The following is an 18,818-nucleotide window of genomic DNA, read 5'->3' on the forward strand; positions in this document are numbered from 1 at the left end:
TAATAATATAAATGATAATCAATTATAATTTATTTCTACTTCAATTTATATTGTATTTCATTTATTATATTTTTATTTCATTCATCACCATTCATCAAAACAATCTCTTGGTATTGTTTCATTTTTCTTTAATTCATCTTCACATCCACATTCATAAAAACATCCATCTCCAAATTTAGTAATTGATGATGGTATATTAATTGATTTTAATGATGAACAATATCCAAAACAACAATATCCTATTTCATTAATTGATGATGGTATATTAATTGATTTTAACGAATAACAGTAAGAAAAACAACCATATCCTATTTTAGTGATTGAAGATGGAATAATAAATTCATTAATATCTTTCTTGAAAATATTCTTTCCATTGATTATTTGTAGATTTTCTGGTATTTCAGTACTAATTAACACTGGTTCATTCATAAATATTCTTTCTTCACTAATATATTGTAAATTATCTATATTAATTGATTTTAATGATGTACATCCATCAAAACATCCATATCCAAATGATATAATTGATGATGGTATATTAATTGATTTTAATGATGAACATTCATAAAAACCATAATCTCCTAATTCACTAACACTTGATGGTATATTAATTGTTGTTAATGATGAACATTTATAAAAACAATCATATCCAAGTGATTTAACTTCTGGTGGTATTATATTGCCATATTTATTTCTATCATATTCTGTATATTCTATATTTTTACAGATATTTCCTTGTTCTTTTTCTTGTAAATATGTTGAATAACTTACTGTATACCATATTACATATTTAAATATTCTTCCATCATTATATATTTCATCACATTTATTATAAATATGAAATGTTTCAATATTAGTAAATAATTTTCTTGAATATTCATTTAATGGAATTGGATTAAAATGAAATCGTTCCATATTTGGTTGAAATCTTTTAATTCCAAATTCTAAATTAATAAAATCATTAATATCATTAAAATACATTGATGTTATCATTATTTCATTATATCCTAATTTCATTATTGATTTATTATTTATTAGTTGTTTTTATTAGTTCTTTTATTTTTATATTTTAATTTCTTCTTTTTTATTATTTTATCATCATTCTATTTTTATTAATTGATGTTTATTATAAAAACAATAAATAATAAGAAATAAAATAAAATGATAATTATTTTTATTTTTAATAAATTATAATTATTAAATATTTCATTTTATTTTATATTTTATTCATTATCAGATTCGAAGATATCACGTCAGAGATACCACACATTCCCTAAAATATTTCCATCATTCAAATACACCAGTTATGGACTGATTATAATGTTGTATTTAGTTAGAAAAACATCATAATCAATATTGCAAGAATAACAGTGTTTATTATTTACAATGATGTGATATCATTGATAATAAACGAACGGGTATTTATAAAGATGTTATTATTACTTGTTATGATACAAGTATAATTGATAATATAAGATTATCAAAGAAAAAGGGTTTGGTGGTTGATTCTAAAAAGAATATTAACTCATAGTAATACACTAGTAATTATATATTCTCCTTAAAATAAGAAAATAAAGAATAATTTTAATACTCATTAAAATCAAAAATAAATTAAATAATGAATATTTAAATAATTGATGTTTAAAATACTCTATTCCACATCAAATAAACGAGAAAATGAAATTATCATAAATCAACAAATAAAATCAAAGAATGACTAATAAATAATGAACAAACACTTTTAAAAGAAATGGATTAATTAATCTCCACTAAACAATGAACAATATAAAATAAAATTATTAACATTTAATTATCTCCTTTTTATTTTTTTATTTTCATATCTTTTTATCAATGCAGAATATACATCATATTTTGTTGCCATGGCTATTGAATAATACCATAGAGTCTTGTAAAGAAAATCAAACAAGACACAGGTATTCAAGTTCAAAGAAAAGAATGAATGAAATAGCAATAAAATGCATAATAATAATGATAAAAGAAATAACAGGAAAAAAGTAAATAGAAAAAGAAGAACACAAATAAAAACAAATAAAAAACAAAGTAAATATAATGGTAATAAACATTATACAAACAAGAAACCTAAATGGTTGACAACAAAAGAAATTCAAAAGAAAATTAAAAGAATAACAAGAAAATGGGAGAAATGAGAATATTCAGAAATACTTAAAAAGTATGAAGATAAAGAAAAGAAATGGTATAATATTCTCCAAGAAGTATATTCAATAAGAAAGAAGAAAACACTAGAGAAAATCAAAGAAGAATTCAAAGATAAAACAAAAGATTGGACAAGTGAAGATATTAAAACAATCGAAGAAGAAATCAAAAACAAAAATCCAATCAAATAAATGAACGATAGATGTAAAACTACAAGAATAATAAATGAAAAAGAAAATAAAGAGAAAACACAAGATAAAGAAGAGAAAAAGGAAGAAGAATATAACAAATAAGAAATTAACACACTTCAAAATAAAATTAAAGAATTAGAAGAAAATATTAAATAATTTGAAACAAAAAAGATGGAAGAAGAACGAGTCATTTCAGATGAAATGATTCAAAAAGCACGAGATACAGTTAGGAAAGAGTTTGAAGAAGAAATAAAAAAGATTCAAACACAAATGAACAATATTCAAAATACATTTAATGAAATAAGAAAAGAAAACTCTAAATTAAAAGAGGAAAATATTTCATTACAAGGAAAAATAAATGAAGCAAATGGTAGAAGGATCACAGAATTAGGAGGTAAGGATGACCCCATCATCATGTTCCGAGCTTGCTGTGAGAAGCTGAAGAAGGAGAAGGACGAAGTCCTTAAAGGTGGTGAGCTGGAGAAGAGTGCTGAGCTGCTAGAAAAGAACATAAGAGATAAAGAAAATCAAATCTCTGTATATCAAAAAAGAGCGATTCAAAACTATGAGATTGCAGAAATAACAAGAAAAGAATTAGACCATACACAAAGAGAAAACGAAGAACAAAAACAAATAATATCAAAACAACAAGAAAATATCGAAAATTTTTTATCCCAGAAGGAACTGGAGAAGAAGAAAACAATGACTCTAGTGATAAATACACAACCAATACTGAGAACATCATCATCTGGGACAATACAAATGAACAAAACTACCCCTATGAAAAAGACAATTCTGGAAATAGAAGAAGAAGAGAGCGAAACACTGAGTATCAAAAAACAAGAAATGATAATCAGTCAAGAAGAAAAGAAAACACAACAAATCAAACAAATAGAATTTTAATTGATGTGTTGTATTGTTTTGCAATTAATTTGTTAAATAAGAAATTAAATAAAAAATTAAGAAATGAACAAATAGAAAGCATAATAAAAATAATAAATAATAATGTAAATAATGATAAAGAATACATTAATAATATTAAAATATCACATAGAATAAAAGAAACAACTAAAATATATATCAAAATGAAAATGAACTCAGTCATAGAAAGTAGAGTGTAATTCAATAATAAAAAATATTATCATAAAAAATAACTCTACTGATATTGATGATGAATATCTTAACTCTATCATCATTCAAGTTAAATAAATGAAAATAATTTAATCATAATTTAGAATGAAAGATATAGAAATTATAATAATATCATCATCACATTGGATGATTTAAATTTAGGCATGATGAAAATAAGTAACTAGAAATCACCATGAATTGACATTATATATTTATATTAATTAAAGAGAATATTATCATCAAGAGAATATATTCTTAATATATTTAATGAATAGTTAATTTCAATGAATTCATCAAATTAAATATGGCAAATTGAAGAACAATATTAATCAACAAATGAAGTGATATGAATGATGTTATTAATTATCATTATATCAATTGTATAAATATAATTATGAAAATATTAATATCTTTATTAAAATATAATATTCATAATAGAATTAATATTCATAATGAATCATTTAAAATTAATAAAAATCAATTATGATGTAAATTATAATCTCTTGATAATAAATAATTAATAATTATATATTAAATCAACAGAAATAAGATAAATATACAAAATATATAGATTCACATTATGATATTAATAAATCATATAATCAATGAATGATGAATAAGTAATATAAATATTAAAATAATTTAATATAGAATGAATCAACATAGATAATATATAAAATATGATGAATATAATGAATATAATTATATGATATAAATATAATAAATATAAATGATATATTAAAATGATTAATTTTACATTATGATTCATTATCATCTCTATCATCATTAAAATAAATATAATTTATCAATTCATTGAATATAAGTTAAATAATATAAACAATATATTATATAATGAATAAATTAGAATAATGAAACAAATAATGAATAAATGAGAATAATCAACAAATAAAATAAAGAAATAATAAATAGAATAAAGAAATGAAAGAAAATAAAACAAGAAATAAAGAATATTAACAAATACTATCTTAAAATGAAAATATTACAATAAATGAAATAGATGAAATGTATAAATATTTAAATATGAGAATCAGATGAAATTAATAATATATTCAATTGTAAAATCATCAAATAAAAGATAACAATGAAAATTAATGATATAAATTGTGATAAATGTAGTAATATAAGATATATTACAATAATTAACAATAAATTAATTAATACCTTCACATATTCATCATCAGTAATAAAATAGAATGTAACTTAGATAGAATTGAAATAGAGATAATAAAATAAATAATAAATAATAAATAATAAATATATTAATGTTGTAACTCCAAAGACAATCTATATATCAATATAAATGAAATAATGAATAATAAACATGAATGATGAATATGTTAATGAAATAATTAGAACAATGATGTATTATTGTATAAAAATGAAATAATAAATAACATAATAGATAGATGATATTCAAAGAATTGAATAATGAATATAAATAAAAAATAATAAAACATAAAATCAAAGAAATAGAAATAGAATAAATAATAAAATAAATGATTGAAAATAAAAATAAATAATAATAAAAATAAAATAATGATAATCAAATACTTCAATAAATTGAAATCAAATAAATAGATATTTTAGAATATTGATTGAATCAAAATTTATAGATAAAACTACTACAATCAATTCATTGAAGTCAATCAATATTAAAAAGAATTCTTTTCTTCAATTAACTAAAATACAAAATAGAGTAATATTCAATATGTATAGAAAAGATAAAATATTAAAAAATGATTAAAATATATCCACTTTATAAATACAAGATATCAATAATAGAATATATTCTATTATCTTGTATTTTTATAAAAAAATCATAAGTTGAGAGACATGATAATATTGGTATTATCATATTAAATAATAAGAAAATATAAATGAAATAATCAATACAAGAAATCAACATATGAAACAGTGTTCCAATACAATGACATTATTATGATATTGAACAAATAAATAATATTAAAAATGAATGATAATAACATAAAATATTAGATATATATGTAATAAATAAAAAGAATAAAACTGATCTATTATTTGATATGAATATTGTTGTATATCATAATATTAACGGAGGCTATTTGAAGAAAAGAAATAGGTATAAAGAAATGAAGAATATGATAATTAAAATAAAGAAATTAAAATATGTCAAAATAAATATAGTAATAATTTCAATAAATTAATTAGTAAATGTAGAAAGTATTAAATTAATTAAACAATTAAAAATTGAAACTAACATCATAAAAGAAGTTAAAAACATTGTAATTAAGATTATGACTGATGTCATGGAACATTAATTCTACAAAAACCAATCATATGTTGTTGAATTACATGAAGAAAAAGTGATGTGATTAATCTCCATTGAATAACAAATAATAAATACAAATTCTATTAATACTTAATTACTTTTATTATTTAATTTGTTCTTAAAATTCTTTATCAAATTTTTTATAACAAAAATTAAATACCAAATATTTAATTAAATATCTTTATTTCTTATTTTATTAGATACTTTAAAAGTACTATTTCTAGAATACTACCATAAACTATATCTATCTTCTTGTAATAGTTGTTTCCCAACCATTTATAAAATGAATTGGTTTTATTATTACGTAAAACAGTTTGTATGTTTTTTCTTTCTTTTTTTCTGTTTAAATACCTTTTTCTAACCCTTGTTATTATTCTTTTACTATTATTTTACTATTGTTTTTACTATCAAATTTTATTATTCTTTTATTATTTTTATCAATTAGTTTTCTTTCTTTATTACACTCTTCCTTTTTCTTCCACTAATTATTTTCTCATTATTTACTTAATCATTGTTTTATCCATGAATTAATTAGTGGCGATTGATTGTTGACCTACTGCCATATAATTAGTAGCTTCTATTTCTTGACCTTTCTTTTATTTTCACCACAATAATAATGAATAACAATTAATAATGAAAGAATAGTAATATAAAATGAAATCATAACGATAATTATATAATAATATAATAAATTTGAATAATGTAAAAGAAGAAAGGTATGAATATAAATTCATTTCTGTTAAAAACACAATAAAATTATGTTTAATATAAGTAATTTCATCCTTCAAAAAATAATCTATTTTTTAAATTTAAATAACAACCATTATTCATAGCTTTTTAATAGGTTATAATTTTAGTTTTATTTATTGTTTACATCTATATTGACTATCCTTATACAAACATCTTTTTTATGATAGTTTATATTCAATTTTCTTTGTAATTTAATTTATGAATTAACTTAATTCAATTCTTCTTAAAAAAAAGGTAAATTAAAAGACTAATACTTATTATTAACGTTCTGATAACAATTTTCTTATATCAAATGAATAGTCATTAACCATGAATTTATTCTTATATTTTATAAATATAATAAAACACTGATATTAAATATATTAAATAATTAGAATATTATTTAATACTCATTTTTAGATTATATATCGTAATATTAAAACTAAATTTATTTGATGATGACGACTGTCTGATTTATTATTACTTAGTTACCCTCTTTCTAAATGATTGCTAATATTTATGAAGCATACTTATTCAGGTGAACTTAATCAAACTGTTAACAAACAAGTCCATATCTTAATAAAATAAAACCTACTAAACGGTTGGTATTAATATCATAAACAAAAAACTCTGAACTGTGTTTATGTTAGCATAACTTTTATTTGTCATAATTTTAGAATATTTTGAGAAAATATTTAATTCATTCTTTCACAAATTATAATCTATTTTAATGTTATATTTCTAAATAAAAAGATTTATAACAATTATTACAAAATGAATTAACCACAAAAGTCTGTTCCTTTATAATTATATTTTAATATATGGTATCAAATAAACATATTAAATAAGAACGAATTTAATGAAAAAACTATCACTATTTAGTTTTTTATTGAAAAAATTAATACAACAATAAAATATAATTAAAATACTATAATAAATGAAAACAAAAAACAAAATTTTAATTCTAATTTCAAAATTTAAATTTATTTAATTATAATACATTTATTATTTATATTTACTATATTCTACTCCACACTATACACAACTTCCACATTGTATAACAAATAAAACTACTAGAAAAAATAATAAAAAATAAATAACTGAAAATTAGTATTGGGATAACGAAATGGTTCTTTCACAACTTGGGTCAAGCCTTGTGACAGCATTACGTAAAATGACATCATCAACTGTTGTAGATGAAGAAGTCATTAATACATTATTAAAAGAAATTGAAACATCATTATTAGGAGAAGATGTGAATCCAATATTTATTAGACAAATGGTAAATAACATAAAAAAGAAAATTAATTCAGAGGATATTCCTGATGGAATTGATAAAAGAAAGTTAATAAAAGATTCTGTTTTTGAAGAACTTATTAATTTAGTAGATCCAAAAACTGAACCATTTAAACCAAAGAAAGGAAAAACATGTGTATTAATGATGGTTGGTTTACAAGGAGCAGGTAAAACTACTACTATTACAAAACTTGCATTGTATTATAAAAATCGAGGATATAAACCAGCTGTTGTTGGAGCAGATACATTTAGAGCAGGAGCGTATGAACAATTACAAATGAATGCTAAACGAGCAGGAGTACCATTTTTTGGAATAAAAGAAGAAAGTGATCCAGTAAAAGTTGCTAGTGAAGGAGTTCGTACATTTAGAAAGGAAAAGAATGATATAATTCTTGTTGATACATCAGGTAGACATAAACAAGACAAAGAATTATTTAAAGAAATGCAAAGTGTTCGTGATGCAATTAAACCAGATTCAATTATTTTTGTAATGGATGGAGCTATTGGACAAGCAGCATTTGGACAAGCAAAAGCATTTAAAGATGCAGTTGAAGTAGGAAGTGTTATTATAACAAAATTAGATGGACATTCAAATGGAGGAGGAGCATTAAGTGCTGTAGCAGCAACAAAAAGTCCAATTATATTTATTGGAACAGGAGAAAAAGTAAATGAAATAGAAGAATTTGATGCAGAAAGTTTTGTAAGAAAATTACTTGGAATGGGAGATTTAAAAGGAATTGCAAAATTAGCTAAAGATTTTGCAGAGAATGCAGAATATAAAACTATGGTAAAACATCTTCAAGAAGGTACATTAACAGTAAGAGATTGGAAAGAACAATTAACAAATTTACAAAAAATGGGACAATTAGGTAATATTATGCAAATGATTGGATTAAATCATCCAATGTTTCAAGGAGGAAATATTGAAAAAAAATTTAAAGTATTTATGGTTATTTTAGATTCTATGACAGATAGAGAATTAGATGGATCAGCTAAAACAATGTTAAATGATGAAAGTAGAATTAGAAGACTTGCTCGAGGAAGTGGTAGAGATATAAGAGAAGTTAATGAATTATTTGAACAAATTAAATTATTCCAACAATGTATTGATAGATTACCTAAAGCTATGAGAGCTCAATTAGGAAATTCTAATGCACAACCTAATGAAGCAGCTATGATACAACAAATGCAAAGAATGCTTCCTAAAGGTGTTAATCAAGCTCAATTACAACAATTAATGAAACAAATGAATGCAGCAGGATTAGGGGGAATAGGAAAGAAAGGAAAGAAATAAGTAAAAATATAAAGTATTAGTTTTTGTTGAGAATTCAATTAACACAACTTATTTGTTAGATGTTTATTTATTTTTTTTATTAAATTAAGAAATAACTAAAAAAGAATAAATTAAATAATTATTAAATGGGAGCTTCACAAACACGAATAGAATTCATTGATAATATTTATAAAATGAATAGACTTGATCCTCAAAAAGATAAATTAGTTTTAAAAAACTTATTAAATTATCAAAAATATATGAGAAGAGATTATAATTTTGAATTTAATCATTTAGCATCTTTATATTTCATTGATAAAAAGAAAGAAGGTTATTTTAACAGAGATGATTTATTAGAATTTACTGGAATGTTTGTCCAATTTAAAATTAAGAATGAATATGATTATCTTCGAAAATTTCAAGCTTATGCTTCAACTGAATTCTGGAAAACTTTACAAGAATCTCAAGGTCAATATCAAGTTACTGAATGGATGTTAAGATTATTTAAAGAAAGTCGTGGTATTAAAATGTTTAGTGGTTCAAAAGAAGTATTTTTTACTTCTGCTAATATTAAAGAAATATATCAAGTATTACGTGTTGAAGATTTTAGTGGATCTACTGTTGATGAATTCATGAGACTCTTCCAAAAAGTTGCTGAAGATTCTGTTTGTTTTTATTATTTCATTTTTCTTCTATTATAACATCTATTCTCTTACTTGTTTTAGGGACAAATAGAATTAGGTGATTCTCAATTTGATGATGTAGTCCCTGCAATGGTTGTTGCAGAATTTTTTAGGTACTTCTTAGATGAATGTTATTCATATTTACAAAATATCTTATCAACAACTTCCACCAAACTATAAATTCTTTTCTTCATTTTTATTTTTCATTAAAAATAACAAAAAACCCTGTTAAAAAAAAACTAAAAATGAAAAGAGATATGAGCAATTTGAGAGATACAATTGAAATTGATTCAGAATTAAAACGTAGAGAAAAAGGAATTGCAGAACTTAGGAAGAGTAGGAGAGAAAGAAGATTAGAAGTAAAAAGAATTCAAGGAACAAATTCATTACCAGATATTCCCTTACAACAAACACTCCCAATGCTTAAACAGGAAAATGTTAGTGAAGCAATAGATTTGATAACAACACATTTATTTTATTCAAAATTCAGTGATGTTTACTATGTCTATAATTGTATTGATTTAATATTTGTTCATTTACAAGGAAGTGAAGAAGTTGTTTTTAAAATACTTAAACTTCTTACAAATATTGCATCTGTTGATGGTTCTTTTGATTATTTATTAAAAGTTGATCATACTTTTATTATACGCAATTTATTACTAAGTCAAAATTCAGACATAAGAACACAAACTGCCTGGTATTTATCTAACATCATTTTAGATAGTGATTGTGTTTATCCTGTCTTTAAACAAATGGGACTTTTAGATTCACTTCAAACAGGATTAAAGTTATATTATCAAGATATTGGTTATTGTCAAAAAATTGGATTTTTAATTGGTGCAATTGCCAAATATTGTGATGAATCAAATACTGAATGTTCTATTAAATCAGATAATATGGAAGTTGAATTAACACAAAAAACAAATCAAATTACTACAGTAGATTTTAAACAATCTATTTCACCAACAAATAGTATTTATGAAGATATATTTCCATTATTATCTATATTATATCCACGAATTGAAACTATTAATACAACATATTTTATTCTTTCAATGTTATCTCAATTAGAAATAACTTTTAAAAAATTGGTAAAATCAATTCCCACACTATATAAAACAATTTCATCAGGATTAAATTCAAAAAGTCAATGGACAAGAAATTATTGTATTGCTATTTGTGTTAGTATTAGTGATTTTAATCAAAAATATATGACTCGTTTAATGCAACAATCAGATTTCTTTAGAAATTTAAGTCAAACAGTTTATTTATCATCACCATCATTATTTGTTGATTTGTGTTATGTATGTAGTAATATGATAGCAATGAATCAATCAGTTACTCCAGTTTTATTACAAGTTAATTTAGTACAACGAATGATTCAAAAATTATCAAATTTTGATTTCTCTGAAAATACTGATTCAATTATTGATATTAAAATAGAATTTGGATGGTTCTATTTGAATGTTTTATCTACTTCTCCTATTCATCAAATTTCTCTTATTATTTCAAATAATTTAACATTTAAAGCATTAACAATTATGGCTGAATGTTTAATTCAAAATTCTAAAGAATTTATTTCTACTTTTATTGATTCAGTTACAAATATTATCACCGAATTACTTCACGATGATTCTGAACTTGCTAAAAATTTCATTGATTTATTAGAAGAATCTGGTGTTACAGAAAATTTACACAAAATAGAATATTCATCTGATGAACATACTATTGCACTGAACAATTATTTTTATGTAATTGATCATAACAACCATCTCGAAGATAAATAAATTAAAACAATAAGACTAATTATTATTTTTATAAAAACATTTTAATTGGTTTCATTTTCGGAATCATTACTATTTTCATTCTTTTCATTTATTAATCCTGGTTCACCATTTTCTTCATTTACTAATTCTTGCCTTAATTTTTCTTTTACTTCAAAATATTCTTTTTCGTCATTATTATTAGCAACAAAAATAGCTGTTTGACGTTCTTCTAAAGTTTTATCAATCATTTCAAAAATAGAAGTATATTCTGCAATTAATGTTTCAACCAGTGTATAAATATTTCCAGTAATTCCTTCATCTTTTGACCAACATAAATTTGGTGCTAATATTTTTGCTAGTGTTAAAGAATCCATTTGAGTGTCATCATGATTTAATGAAATTCTATAACAAAGTTTCATTAAACGATTTAAGAGAGCTTTATTATATAAAGGTAATTTATCAATATATTGAATAATTAATACAATATTTTTTTCTGGTGTTTCTTCAATAAGTTCAGGAATTGAATCATAGGGAAGTAATGGTTCAGGTAAATTTCTTAAATAAATTTTAATAATATCAGCAGCGATTAAAGCATTAGGTATTTCAAAGTCTTTTCCTAAATTAATCAATGGAATAATCTTATTTATTATCTTTCCATCACCTTTTCTTTTAAATACAAAAGGATCTTTTACTCCTTCTTCATCTAATACAAAGAAACATTGATCAATTGCTTGTGGAATTAATAATGATTCATCAGGTTCATTTTCTTTCATATATGTTTCAAGACTTTTACCAAATAATCGTTTACATTTACATTGTGTTTGTGTTGAAATAACAATATCAATCCATTCTTTTTTTTGAGTTAAATCATTAAATGATAAAATAGTAGTTTCTTTCTTTACATCACTTTGATCAAAAATTTGACATTCAGTTTCAGGTAATTCTTCTATTTGACAATCATTTAACCAATATTGTAATGGTTGATGTTGTTTTTGTTCAGAAGAAATTAATAAAATAGTATCTTCAAATAAAAAACAATAAATAGGAATATTTAATTCATCAAAACTTTGTTGAACCCATTGTTGATTTAGTTCTTCATCAGAAATAACTTCAATTTTAAGTGATTTAAGAAGAACTTGATCTTCATGTAATAACATACGATCAGTAGGAAAATAATCAATACATTTAAAATGTTTTCTTAAATTCATAATTTTAATAATATTTGGATATGTTGAATAAATTGCTTTAAGTGAAGAATCAATAATTTGTAAACCATAAACAATATCATATGATTTATTCCAATTAGGATCATTTCCTGAAAGATGTTGAACAATACCAACAAATGTTTTAAATAAATTTGAGACATATTCTATATATTTAATATAAATCATTGCTAATGTATATTCTTTATTAATTTTTATTTTTTTAGGTAATTTAGGGAAAAAATGTTCTGATGCATAAAGTGCAATACATAATTTATGATATACTGATGTATAATTAACTAAAATATTATCTAAATTTTCATCATATAACATTACTACTTTAATAATAATTTCTGGTATTACTTCTTTTCTTTCTTCATTTCCTTGAAAATATTCTTCATACATTTTTTTTATTGAATTTAATGATTCACTTAATGAAATATGAATTGATTTAATTGTTTCTAAATTCGATGGAAACATTTCATTTAATTCTTCTTTACTTATTTTTGTTTTCTTAATAACTTCTGGTGTAAAAATACAATAATATTTTTCAAATCTTTTCCCATTTTCTTTCATCCCTTCTTCTAATTGAATTAATTCATTAAATTCATCTTTAAAACTTGTTATTTCTGTTGTTCTCATAAAAATAATTCAATTAACAATTAATAATTCTTTTTTTTTTTAAAAAAAACTTCTTTATTTTATTATTAGTATTTTTTTTTGTTATTATTAATTTTTTTTTGGTGATTCTTTTTTTTTTGTATCTTGTTTAGAAACAATTTATAGAATAAATCTATAATATTTTAATTATTATAGTTTAAAAAATGTTATATTTATTAATGTTTTTAATAACTAATTTTTATAAAACTAGTTTTAGTTAATTCATTTCAAATTACTTTATTTGATGGAGTATTTAATTAATTTCTTACAATTAAATCGATTTAAACAATTAAAACATGAATTAGATTCATATCAAGATGAATTTAATACTCTTTTTAATGACTATCATAATAATTTCCAACAAACCTTCCAACAATGTAAAAGTCAATGTAAATTGATGTTAATTTTCCATCACTCACCTCAATCACCGTTATCTCTTCAATCTCTTTCTTCACTTTTAAGAAATAATCAACTTATTCAAACTATTAATCAATATTATTTAATATTTATTTCCAATGTTAATACTGAAATTGGACATAAACTTGAAGAAATACATGACATTGCATCATTTCCATCAATTTCTATTGTCTTTCCTTTTAATGGTGTTTCAGGTCAATTATTAACAGTATTAAAACATAATGAATTTACAAGTGATACATTAATAAAAATTGCTATTCAACATACTAACTTATTTAATGAAATTATTGAAGAACGAAGAATTAAAGAAGAGAGACAACGAATTAGAGAAGAACAAGAACAAGAATATAAAAAAGCTTTAGAAGAAGCAAAGAGACAAGAAGAAAGAGAACAGAAAATACAAGAAGAATTACTTAGAATAGAAGAAAAGAAAATACAAGAAGAAGAACGACAAAAGAATGAAGAAATGAAAAAACAAATAGAAAAAGAAGAAATTCTTAATGATATGAAAAGAAAGAAACAAATATTTGAACAAGAACAAGAACCTAATGGAAAAGATACTTGTATTATTAGTGTAAGATTTCCTAATGGAAAGAAGATTCAAAGAAGATTTAATAAAACAGATAAAATACAAAAATTATATGATTTTGTTGATGCTAATCAAAGTGCTACTAGAAACTATTCTCTTGTTAGACTAATACCAAAAAAAAGATTTGAACGTAAAGAAATAACTTTTGAAGAAGAAAAATTATATCCATCAGCAATGCTTGTTGTTGAATTAAATTAAATATAAAAGAAATTTTAAATTACGATTAAAAGTTCATCAGTTTTTCTAATGATAACATGAAGGAATAAATCAGAATTACTCAAATTTAAAGCAAGCCATAATAATGGTGTATCAAGAGGAATAGTTATTCCTTGTATAATAACACAAAGGTCTGTACATTGTTCAAATGAATTTGTTTTTAATAATTGTAATGAAGGAGGATCATTATCATTTATATCTCTTTCTTTTAAAAATATTTGAATACCTTCAATAAGTGTTGTTAAATGATCATTAATAATAACAGGAATACAATCAGTATATCTTCTTTGTGAACCAAAATACCAATGAATTGGAATATTTTGCCAATTTTCACCTGTAATAAGTATTGGATTAAGTAATTGTTCATATTCTTCTAATTTATTTTGAGTATGACATTCCCATAATGGTGTAATTGATTCTACTGCTAATTGTCTAATAGTTTGAATAGAACCATAACGTAAATATACACTTTCTTTTAATTGTTGTATATGATAATTTTTGATTGTTTCTTCATTTTCATATGGTTGAAATGTTGATTGGTTTTGATTAATCCCAATCGTTATTTCCATTGGTAAACTACCATTATGAAGTGCATCAAATATTATTCCAATAGGAAAATACCATTTAACATTTTGTTCATTTACTGTATAAGTAACTGAACTAATTGGTTGTTCTACTTCTTGAAGAAATTCTGTTAATGAATTCTTTAATAAAACTGGTAAATATTCATTCCGAGATACATTATATAATGTAAATTTCTCTTCACTCTTAAACGGAATTCTAACAATTATAGGAATTGTCCCCTCAATAACTTTTCGTTTGATTGTAGAATCTATCAATGATGAATATTCAGCAACTTGCATCTTATTTTTTTTTAAGTTTTTTTAATTTTTTTTTTAAAGAAAAAAAGATTAAAAAGAACTTAATAAACTGAAAACTAAATAAAAAGAAATATGAAGGTAATTCAATTCATTGTACTTGGATGGGGTATTTTTACTCTTATTGCTGCTGGTTTGTGGATTGGTGTAGTGTTTGTAGGTCCAATACGAAAAATGGAACAAAATAATACACTTGCTAAATCATCATTAAACTATTATTCAAGAAATACTTTTATTGTTGAAACATGTACTGTTGCAGCATTAATGGGATTATTAGGAATAATATTGTGTGTATACTCATTAATACCAAAACCAACAATGGGAATAGTTTCTTATATTGGACTTGCGCTGGCTGTTATTTCAGCATTAGCAACAGTTGGATATTTTGGATATACATATTTCCATATGAGAAATGCAACAAATGCATCAATGAGTAGTTCACTTGCCCTTTGGGAAGAAAAGTTTGGGTGTTGTGGATGGGATGTTTATAGACAAAAACCATTATGTGCTTCTGATGTTGGTAGTTTAAATCCAAATATGACATGTAAAATCAAAACACAACCACTTCGTAATGCCTCACTTCAAAATTTTGCAGTTGGATGTTTCTTTATTGTAGTTCTTTTTGTTAGTGCTGTTATGATTGTTATTCTTCAACAAAAGACAAAAGATACAACTGGAGGATACACACCAGTTTAATTCAAATTCTTTATGAGTTTATTTGATTTATTTTTAGGTATTATTATTTTTATTCATTTGTTTCATTTGTTTTCTTCTTTTTTTTTATTTTGAAAGTTTCCAAAGAAAAAATAATAGTTAAAGAAATTAATAAAAAACTATATTCTAGAAATTTCGTCATCAACAAAAACTTGTTCTCTTACTGAAGGTTTAAATAAATACCCCTTTCATCTGATTATTTTAGTTAATTGATACTTCTCTCATGGTTAAAATTACCTGTAATTGTGTCTTAACAGTAATTTTTGCTTTCATTCTTCCCCCAGTTTCTATGTATTTAATGGAAAAATGTGAAAAGAGATTTTGGATTTCTTTAATTTTGACTCTTCTCTTCTTCCTTCCTGGTCAAATTTATACTATTTTCTATATGGTAACTCATCCAACTGAATTATATGCTCCAGGTTTGATGTAACTTAAGGAAAGTAATTTACTTTTTTTTCTTTAAAAGTGATTTTGTTAGAATTAAAAATGAACATAAGTAATGAATTATTTATGACATCTTTGAAAACGTATACCACAATAAGACCAAATACCAATAAAAATGATCAAAAAAACTATCATCCCAACAATAATATATAATCTTATGTTCTTATTTTTAAATTTTCTCTTTAATTCTATTGATTGTTTATATAATTCTTCTGTATCTCTCATAATCAAATCACTTTCTCCATCAAGACTATCTAATACCTTTCCTCTACTTAATAATTTATCTACATTTTCGTTTACTCGTGTAACTGTTTGGTCTAATGTTTGTTGAATTTTATTTAATGGATCGTTAGTAAGATCATTAAAATGGTTCTGGTAGATTTAGTTATTATATTAAATAAATTATTAAAAAAAGAAAACAAACAATTTTTTGTTTCATCATAGGAGCAAAAGTATTATTTAATGAACGTGTTGGTAATGTAGCTAATTGGTCTGTATTAAATAATTTTGAGAAATTAATAACAACTTCATCAATAAAATCAAATGCACGTTCTTGTGGAAATGATTCTCCAGTGATAGTAATAACTGTAATAATATCTGTTGTTAAAAGACAAAATGATAATAACTCATGATGAAGAATATTCTTTCCAATTGATGCTTTTGCTAAGATTTGTTTAATGATTTTATCTGCTCCTGGTAAAGAAACTTCATAATATTCTGCTAAAATATTTGTTTTGAACGCAACACAACAATAGAGAATTTGAGGTCCTGGGTCATATCTTTTAAGTGGGCTTGCCATTTAAGTTCTTCAAGAATTATTTAATAGTTCATTTTTAAAGAAAAAAAACCATAACCAACAATAAAAAAAATCATTTCAAAACAACTGTGATACTAAGATCAGAGCCATAAAAATAATTTTTAAATGAACCAACAGCCATAAATGATGGAAGGTTAATTCCTTGATTAGTGATAGTAGAAAAACTAATTTTTAATTGGGCCATTGCTTTCTGAATAAATTTACTAACCAGTAATGTTTGTGAAAGACAAAACGGATTTGACTTAACTTGATTACCTTCAAGATAAACTACATTAAATAATATCGATTTTTGAGACTTTTCAATTAATTTTTCAAAAAAAAGATGATCCTCTTGTGTTTTTAATATACGACGTTCCCATAATTGTGGTTTCATTTCATTCATTGATTGTTGTATTAAATCGTCATTCATTCCACAACAAATCTTTAAAAAAGGAAAAAGATTTCCGAAGTAACTCTTTTGAACGTTTTGTATATCTACAATTTCATCTTTTAGTTTTAATTTAATTACTCCGTCATCTTTAACAAAAAGATCATAAATAGTTCCAATACAAAGATGGGGTGGTAATATAACTCCATTACATTCAACAACATGACTTTGAGAAATATCAAAAACCAAAAGAAATCTACTTATGAGATTTACTTGTCCATTAATTTCTACTAAAACAGAACAATTTAGGTAATCCTTAATAATATCCATAAAATAAAAATGAAAGTTAAAACTATAAAAAAGAAAAAAAAGTTAAGATTAGTCACATTTTTCTTTGGTGGTTTTTGGCTTTTCTGCAGTACGAACATCTCGTGCATATTTATCTGTACTTTGTTCTTGTATGGAAGTACCAAAATTTAATTCTCCCATTGTAATTCCTTTTGGATCTTTAATGATATAACATAATGAATGGAATATTAACAAAAGAGAAATAAAGAATATCATTCCAACAAGAATATAAAACGAATCATCTTTACATATAATTCGTTTTTTTTCTGTCTTTAATGTGGATAAAATAAAACTTTGACAATATGCATGTGAATCATACGCATGTTTATAAAGATACATGAAAGAAAACAATGTTATTTGACCAAAAATCATTGACACATATTTTAAGGAACTACTAACCAAATAACAAAGAATTGAAGAAACAGCATCACAAATCATTAGTACTATAATTAAATAATAGTCAAAATCATTCCAACCACATTGCTTAAGTAACCCAGTAATGGTATAATAAAAAGGTGATTGTTGACACGTAATATGAGAGTCATCTCCCTAGAAAAAAGTATTAGTAATGAATAATGTTAAATGACATCAAC

At 22.9% G+C, this 18,818-nt stretch overlaps 11 protein-coding genes across 11 annotated transcripts, besides 32 other annotated features; 5 read left to right on the top strand and 6 right to left on the bottom strand.

Annotated features, from left to right (window-relative positions):
• Nucleotides 1-78: a sequence feature (AT_rich).
• A 6-nt stretch (nt 79-84) lies between these two features.
• Nucleotides 85-1,017, bottom strand: EDI_248340 (uncharacterized protein; the record flags this gene model as incomplete). The annotated part of the gene is made up of 1 exon (XM_001737162.1): nt 85-1,017. The coding sequence occupies one exon, from the start codon at nt 1,015-1,017 to the stop codon at nt 85-87; it is 933 nt and encodes a 310-aa protein (XP_001737214.1).
• Nucleotides 949-1,115: a microsatellite.
• Nucleotides 993-1,131: a microsatellite.
• A 5-nt stretch (nt 1,132-1,136) lies between these two features.
• Nucleotides 1,137-1,228: a sequence feature (AT_rich).
• Nucleotides 1,229-1,235: 7 nt separating this feature from the next.
• Nucleotides 1,236-1,825: a repeat region.
• Nucleotides 1,826-1,839: 14 nt separating this feature from the next.
• Nucleotides 1,840-3,584: a repeat region.
• Nucleotides 3,568-5,923: a repeat region.
• A 1-nt stretch (nt 5,924) lies between these two features.
• Nucleotides 5,925-6,025: a sequence feature (AT_rich).
• A 114-nt stretch (nt 6,026-6,139) lies between these two features.
• Nucleotides 6,140-6,281: a microsatellite.
• Nucleotides 6,191-6,266: a microsatellite.
• Nucleotides 6,282-6,433: 152 nt separating the features above from the next.
• Nucleotides 6,434-6,517: a microsatellite.
• A 95-nt stretch (nt 6,518-6,612) lies between these two features.
• Nucleotides 6,613-6,643: a sequence feature (AT_rich).
• Nucleotides 6,644-6,888: 245 nt separating this feature from the next.
• Nucleotides 6,889-7,009: a sequence feature (AT_rich).
• Nucleotides 7,010-7,267: 258 nt separating this feature from the next.
• Nucleotides 7,268-7,325: a sequence feature (AT_rich).
• Nucleotides 7,326-7,355: 30 nt separating this feature from the next.
• Nucleotides 7,356-7,378: a sequence feature (AT_rich).
• A 59-nt stretch (nt 7,379-7,437) lies between these two features.
• Nucleotides 7,438-7,573: a sequence feature (AT_rich).
• Nucleotides 7,574-7,632: 59 nt separating this feature from the next.
• Nucleotides 7,633-7,655: a sequence feature (AT_rich).
• Nucleotides 7,656-7,681: 26 nt separating this feature from the next.
• On the top strand, nt 7,682-9,145 carry EDI_248350 (signal recognition particle 54 kDa protein; the record flags this gene model as incomplete). The annotated part of the gene is made up of 1 exon (XM_001737163.1): nt 7,682-9,145. One exon carries the CDS (start codon nt 7,682-7,684, stop codon nt 9,143-9,145), a length of 1,464 nt encoding a protein of 487 aa, XP_001737215.1.
• Nucleotides 9,146-9,207: 62 nt separating this feature from the next.
• Nucleotides 9,208-9,272: a sequence feature (AT_rich).
• On the top strand, nt 9,271-9,987 carry EDI_248360 (uncharacterized protein; the record flags this gene model as incomplete). The annotated part of the gene is made up of 2 exons (XM_001737164.1): nt 9,271-9,789; nt 9,850-9,987. 2 exons carry the CDS (start codon nt 9,271-9,273, stop codon nt 9,985-9,987), a joined length of 657 nt encoding a protein of 218 aa, XP_001737216.1.
• Nucleotides 9,344-9,386: a sequence feature (AT_rich).
• Nucleotides 9,988-10,064: 77 nt separating the features above from the next.
• EDI_248370 (uncharacterized protein) lies at nt 10,065-11,594 on the top strand (the record flags this gene model as incomplete). Its single annotated transcript, XM_001737165.1, has 1 exon — nt 10,065-11,594. The coding sequence occupies one exon, from the start codon at nt 10,065-10,067 to the stop codon at nt 11,592-11,594; it is 1,530 nt and encodes a 509-aa protein (XP_001737217.1).
• Nucleotides 11,587-11,641: a sequence feature (AT_rich).
• EDI_248380 (Rho GTPase-activating protein, putative) lies at nt 11,636-13,417 on the bottom strand (the record flags this gene model as incomplete). The annotated part of the gene is made up of 1 exon (XM_001737166.1): nt 11,636-13,417. The coding sequence occupies one exon, from the start codon at nt 13,415-13,417 to the stop codon at nt 11,636-11,638; it is 1,782 nt and encodes a 593-aa protein (XP_001737218.1).
• Nucleotides 12,011-12,066: a sequence feature (AT_rich).
• Nucleotides 12,122-12,150: a sequence feature (AT_rich).
• Nucleotides 12,944-13,001: a sequence feature (AT_rich).
• Nucleotides 13,416-13,466: a sequence feature (AT_rich).
• A 1-nt stretch (nt 13,467) lies between these two features.
• Nucleotides 13,468-13,546: a microsatellite.
• Nucleotides 13,547-13,552: 6 nt separating this feature from the next.
• Nucleotides 13,553-13,642: a sequence feature (AT_rich).
• Nucleotides 13,643-13,679: 37 nt separating this feature from the next.
• On the top strand, nt 13,680-14,639 carry EDI_248390 (UBX domain-containing protein 8-B, putative; the record flags this gene model as incomplete). The annotated part of the gene is made up of 1 exon (XM_001737167.1): nt 13,680-14,639. One exon carries the CDS (start codon nt 13,680-13,682, stop codon nt 14,637-14,639), a length of 960 nt encoding a protein of 319 aa, XP_001737219.1.
• Nucleotides 13,919-13,947: a sequence feature (AT_rich).
• Nucleotides 14,180-14,345: a microsatellite.
• Nucleotides 14,629-14,661: a sequence feature (AT_rich).
• On the bottom strand, nt 14,654-15,520 carry EDI_248400 (uncharacterized protein; the record flags this gene model as incomplete). The annotated part of the gene is made up of 1 exon (XM_001737168.1): nt 14,654-15,520. One exon carries the CDS (start codon nt 15,518-15,520, stop codon nt 14,654-14,656), a length of 867 nt encoding a protein of 288 aa, XP_001737220.1.
• Nucleotide 15,521: 1 nt separating this feature from the next.
• Nucleotides 15,522-15,575: a sequence feature (AT_rich).
• Nucleotides 15,576-15,610: 35 nt separating this feature from the next.
• Nucleotides 15,611-16,231, top strand: EDI_248410 (uncharacterized protein; the record flags this gene model as incomplete). Its single annotated transcript, XM_001737169.1, has 1 exon — nt 15,611-16,231. One exon carries the CDS (start codon nt 15,611-15,613, stop codon nt 16,229-16,231), a length of 621 nt encoding a protein of 206 aa, XP_001737221.1.
• Nucleotides 16,232-16,257: 26 nt separating this feature from the next.
• Nucleotides 16,258-16,322: a microsatellite.
• Nucleotides 16,323-16,753: 431 nt separating this feature from the next.
• EDI_248420 (vesicle-associated membrane protein, putative) lies at nt 16,754-17,492 on the bottom strand (the record flags this gene model as incomplete). Its single annotated transcript, XM_001737170.1, has 2 exons — nt 16,754-17,065; nt 17,118-17,492. The coding sequence occupies 2 exons, from the start codon at nt 17,490-17,492 to the stop codon at nt 16,754-16,756; spliced, it is 687 nt and encodes a 228-aa protein (XP_001737222.1).
• Nucleotides 17,079-17,107: a sequence feature (AT_rich).
• Nucleotides 17,493-17,562: 70 nt separating the features above from the next.
• Nucleotides 17,563-18,207, bottom strand: EDI_248430 (uncharacterized protein; the record flags this gene model as incomplete). The annotated part of the gene is made up of 1 exon (XM_001737171.1): nt 17,563-18,207. The coding sequence occupies one exon, from the start codon at nt 18,205-18,207 to the stop codon at nt 17,563-17,565; it is 645 nt and encodes a 214-aa protein (XP_001737223.1).
• Nucleotides 18,208-18,255: 48 nt separating this feature from the next.
• On the bottom strand, nt 18,256-18,597 carry EDI_248440 (uncharacterized protein; the record flags this gene model as incomplete). The annotated part of the gene is made up of 1 exon (XM_001737172.1): nt 18,256-18,597. One exon carries the CDS (start codon nt 18,595-18,597, stop codon nt 18,256-18,258), a length of 342 nt encoding a protein of 113 aa, XP_001737224.1.
• Between the last annotated feature and the right edge of the window lie 221 nt (nt 18,598-18,818).

This window comes from Entamoeba dispar, genomic scaffold (assembly GCF_000209125.1).
Source record: "Entamoeba dispar SAW760 scf_1105229460431 genomic scaffold, whole genome shotgun sequence".
NCBI lineage: Eukaryota > Evosea > Mastigamoebida > Endamoebidae > Entamoeba > Entamoeba dispar.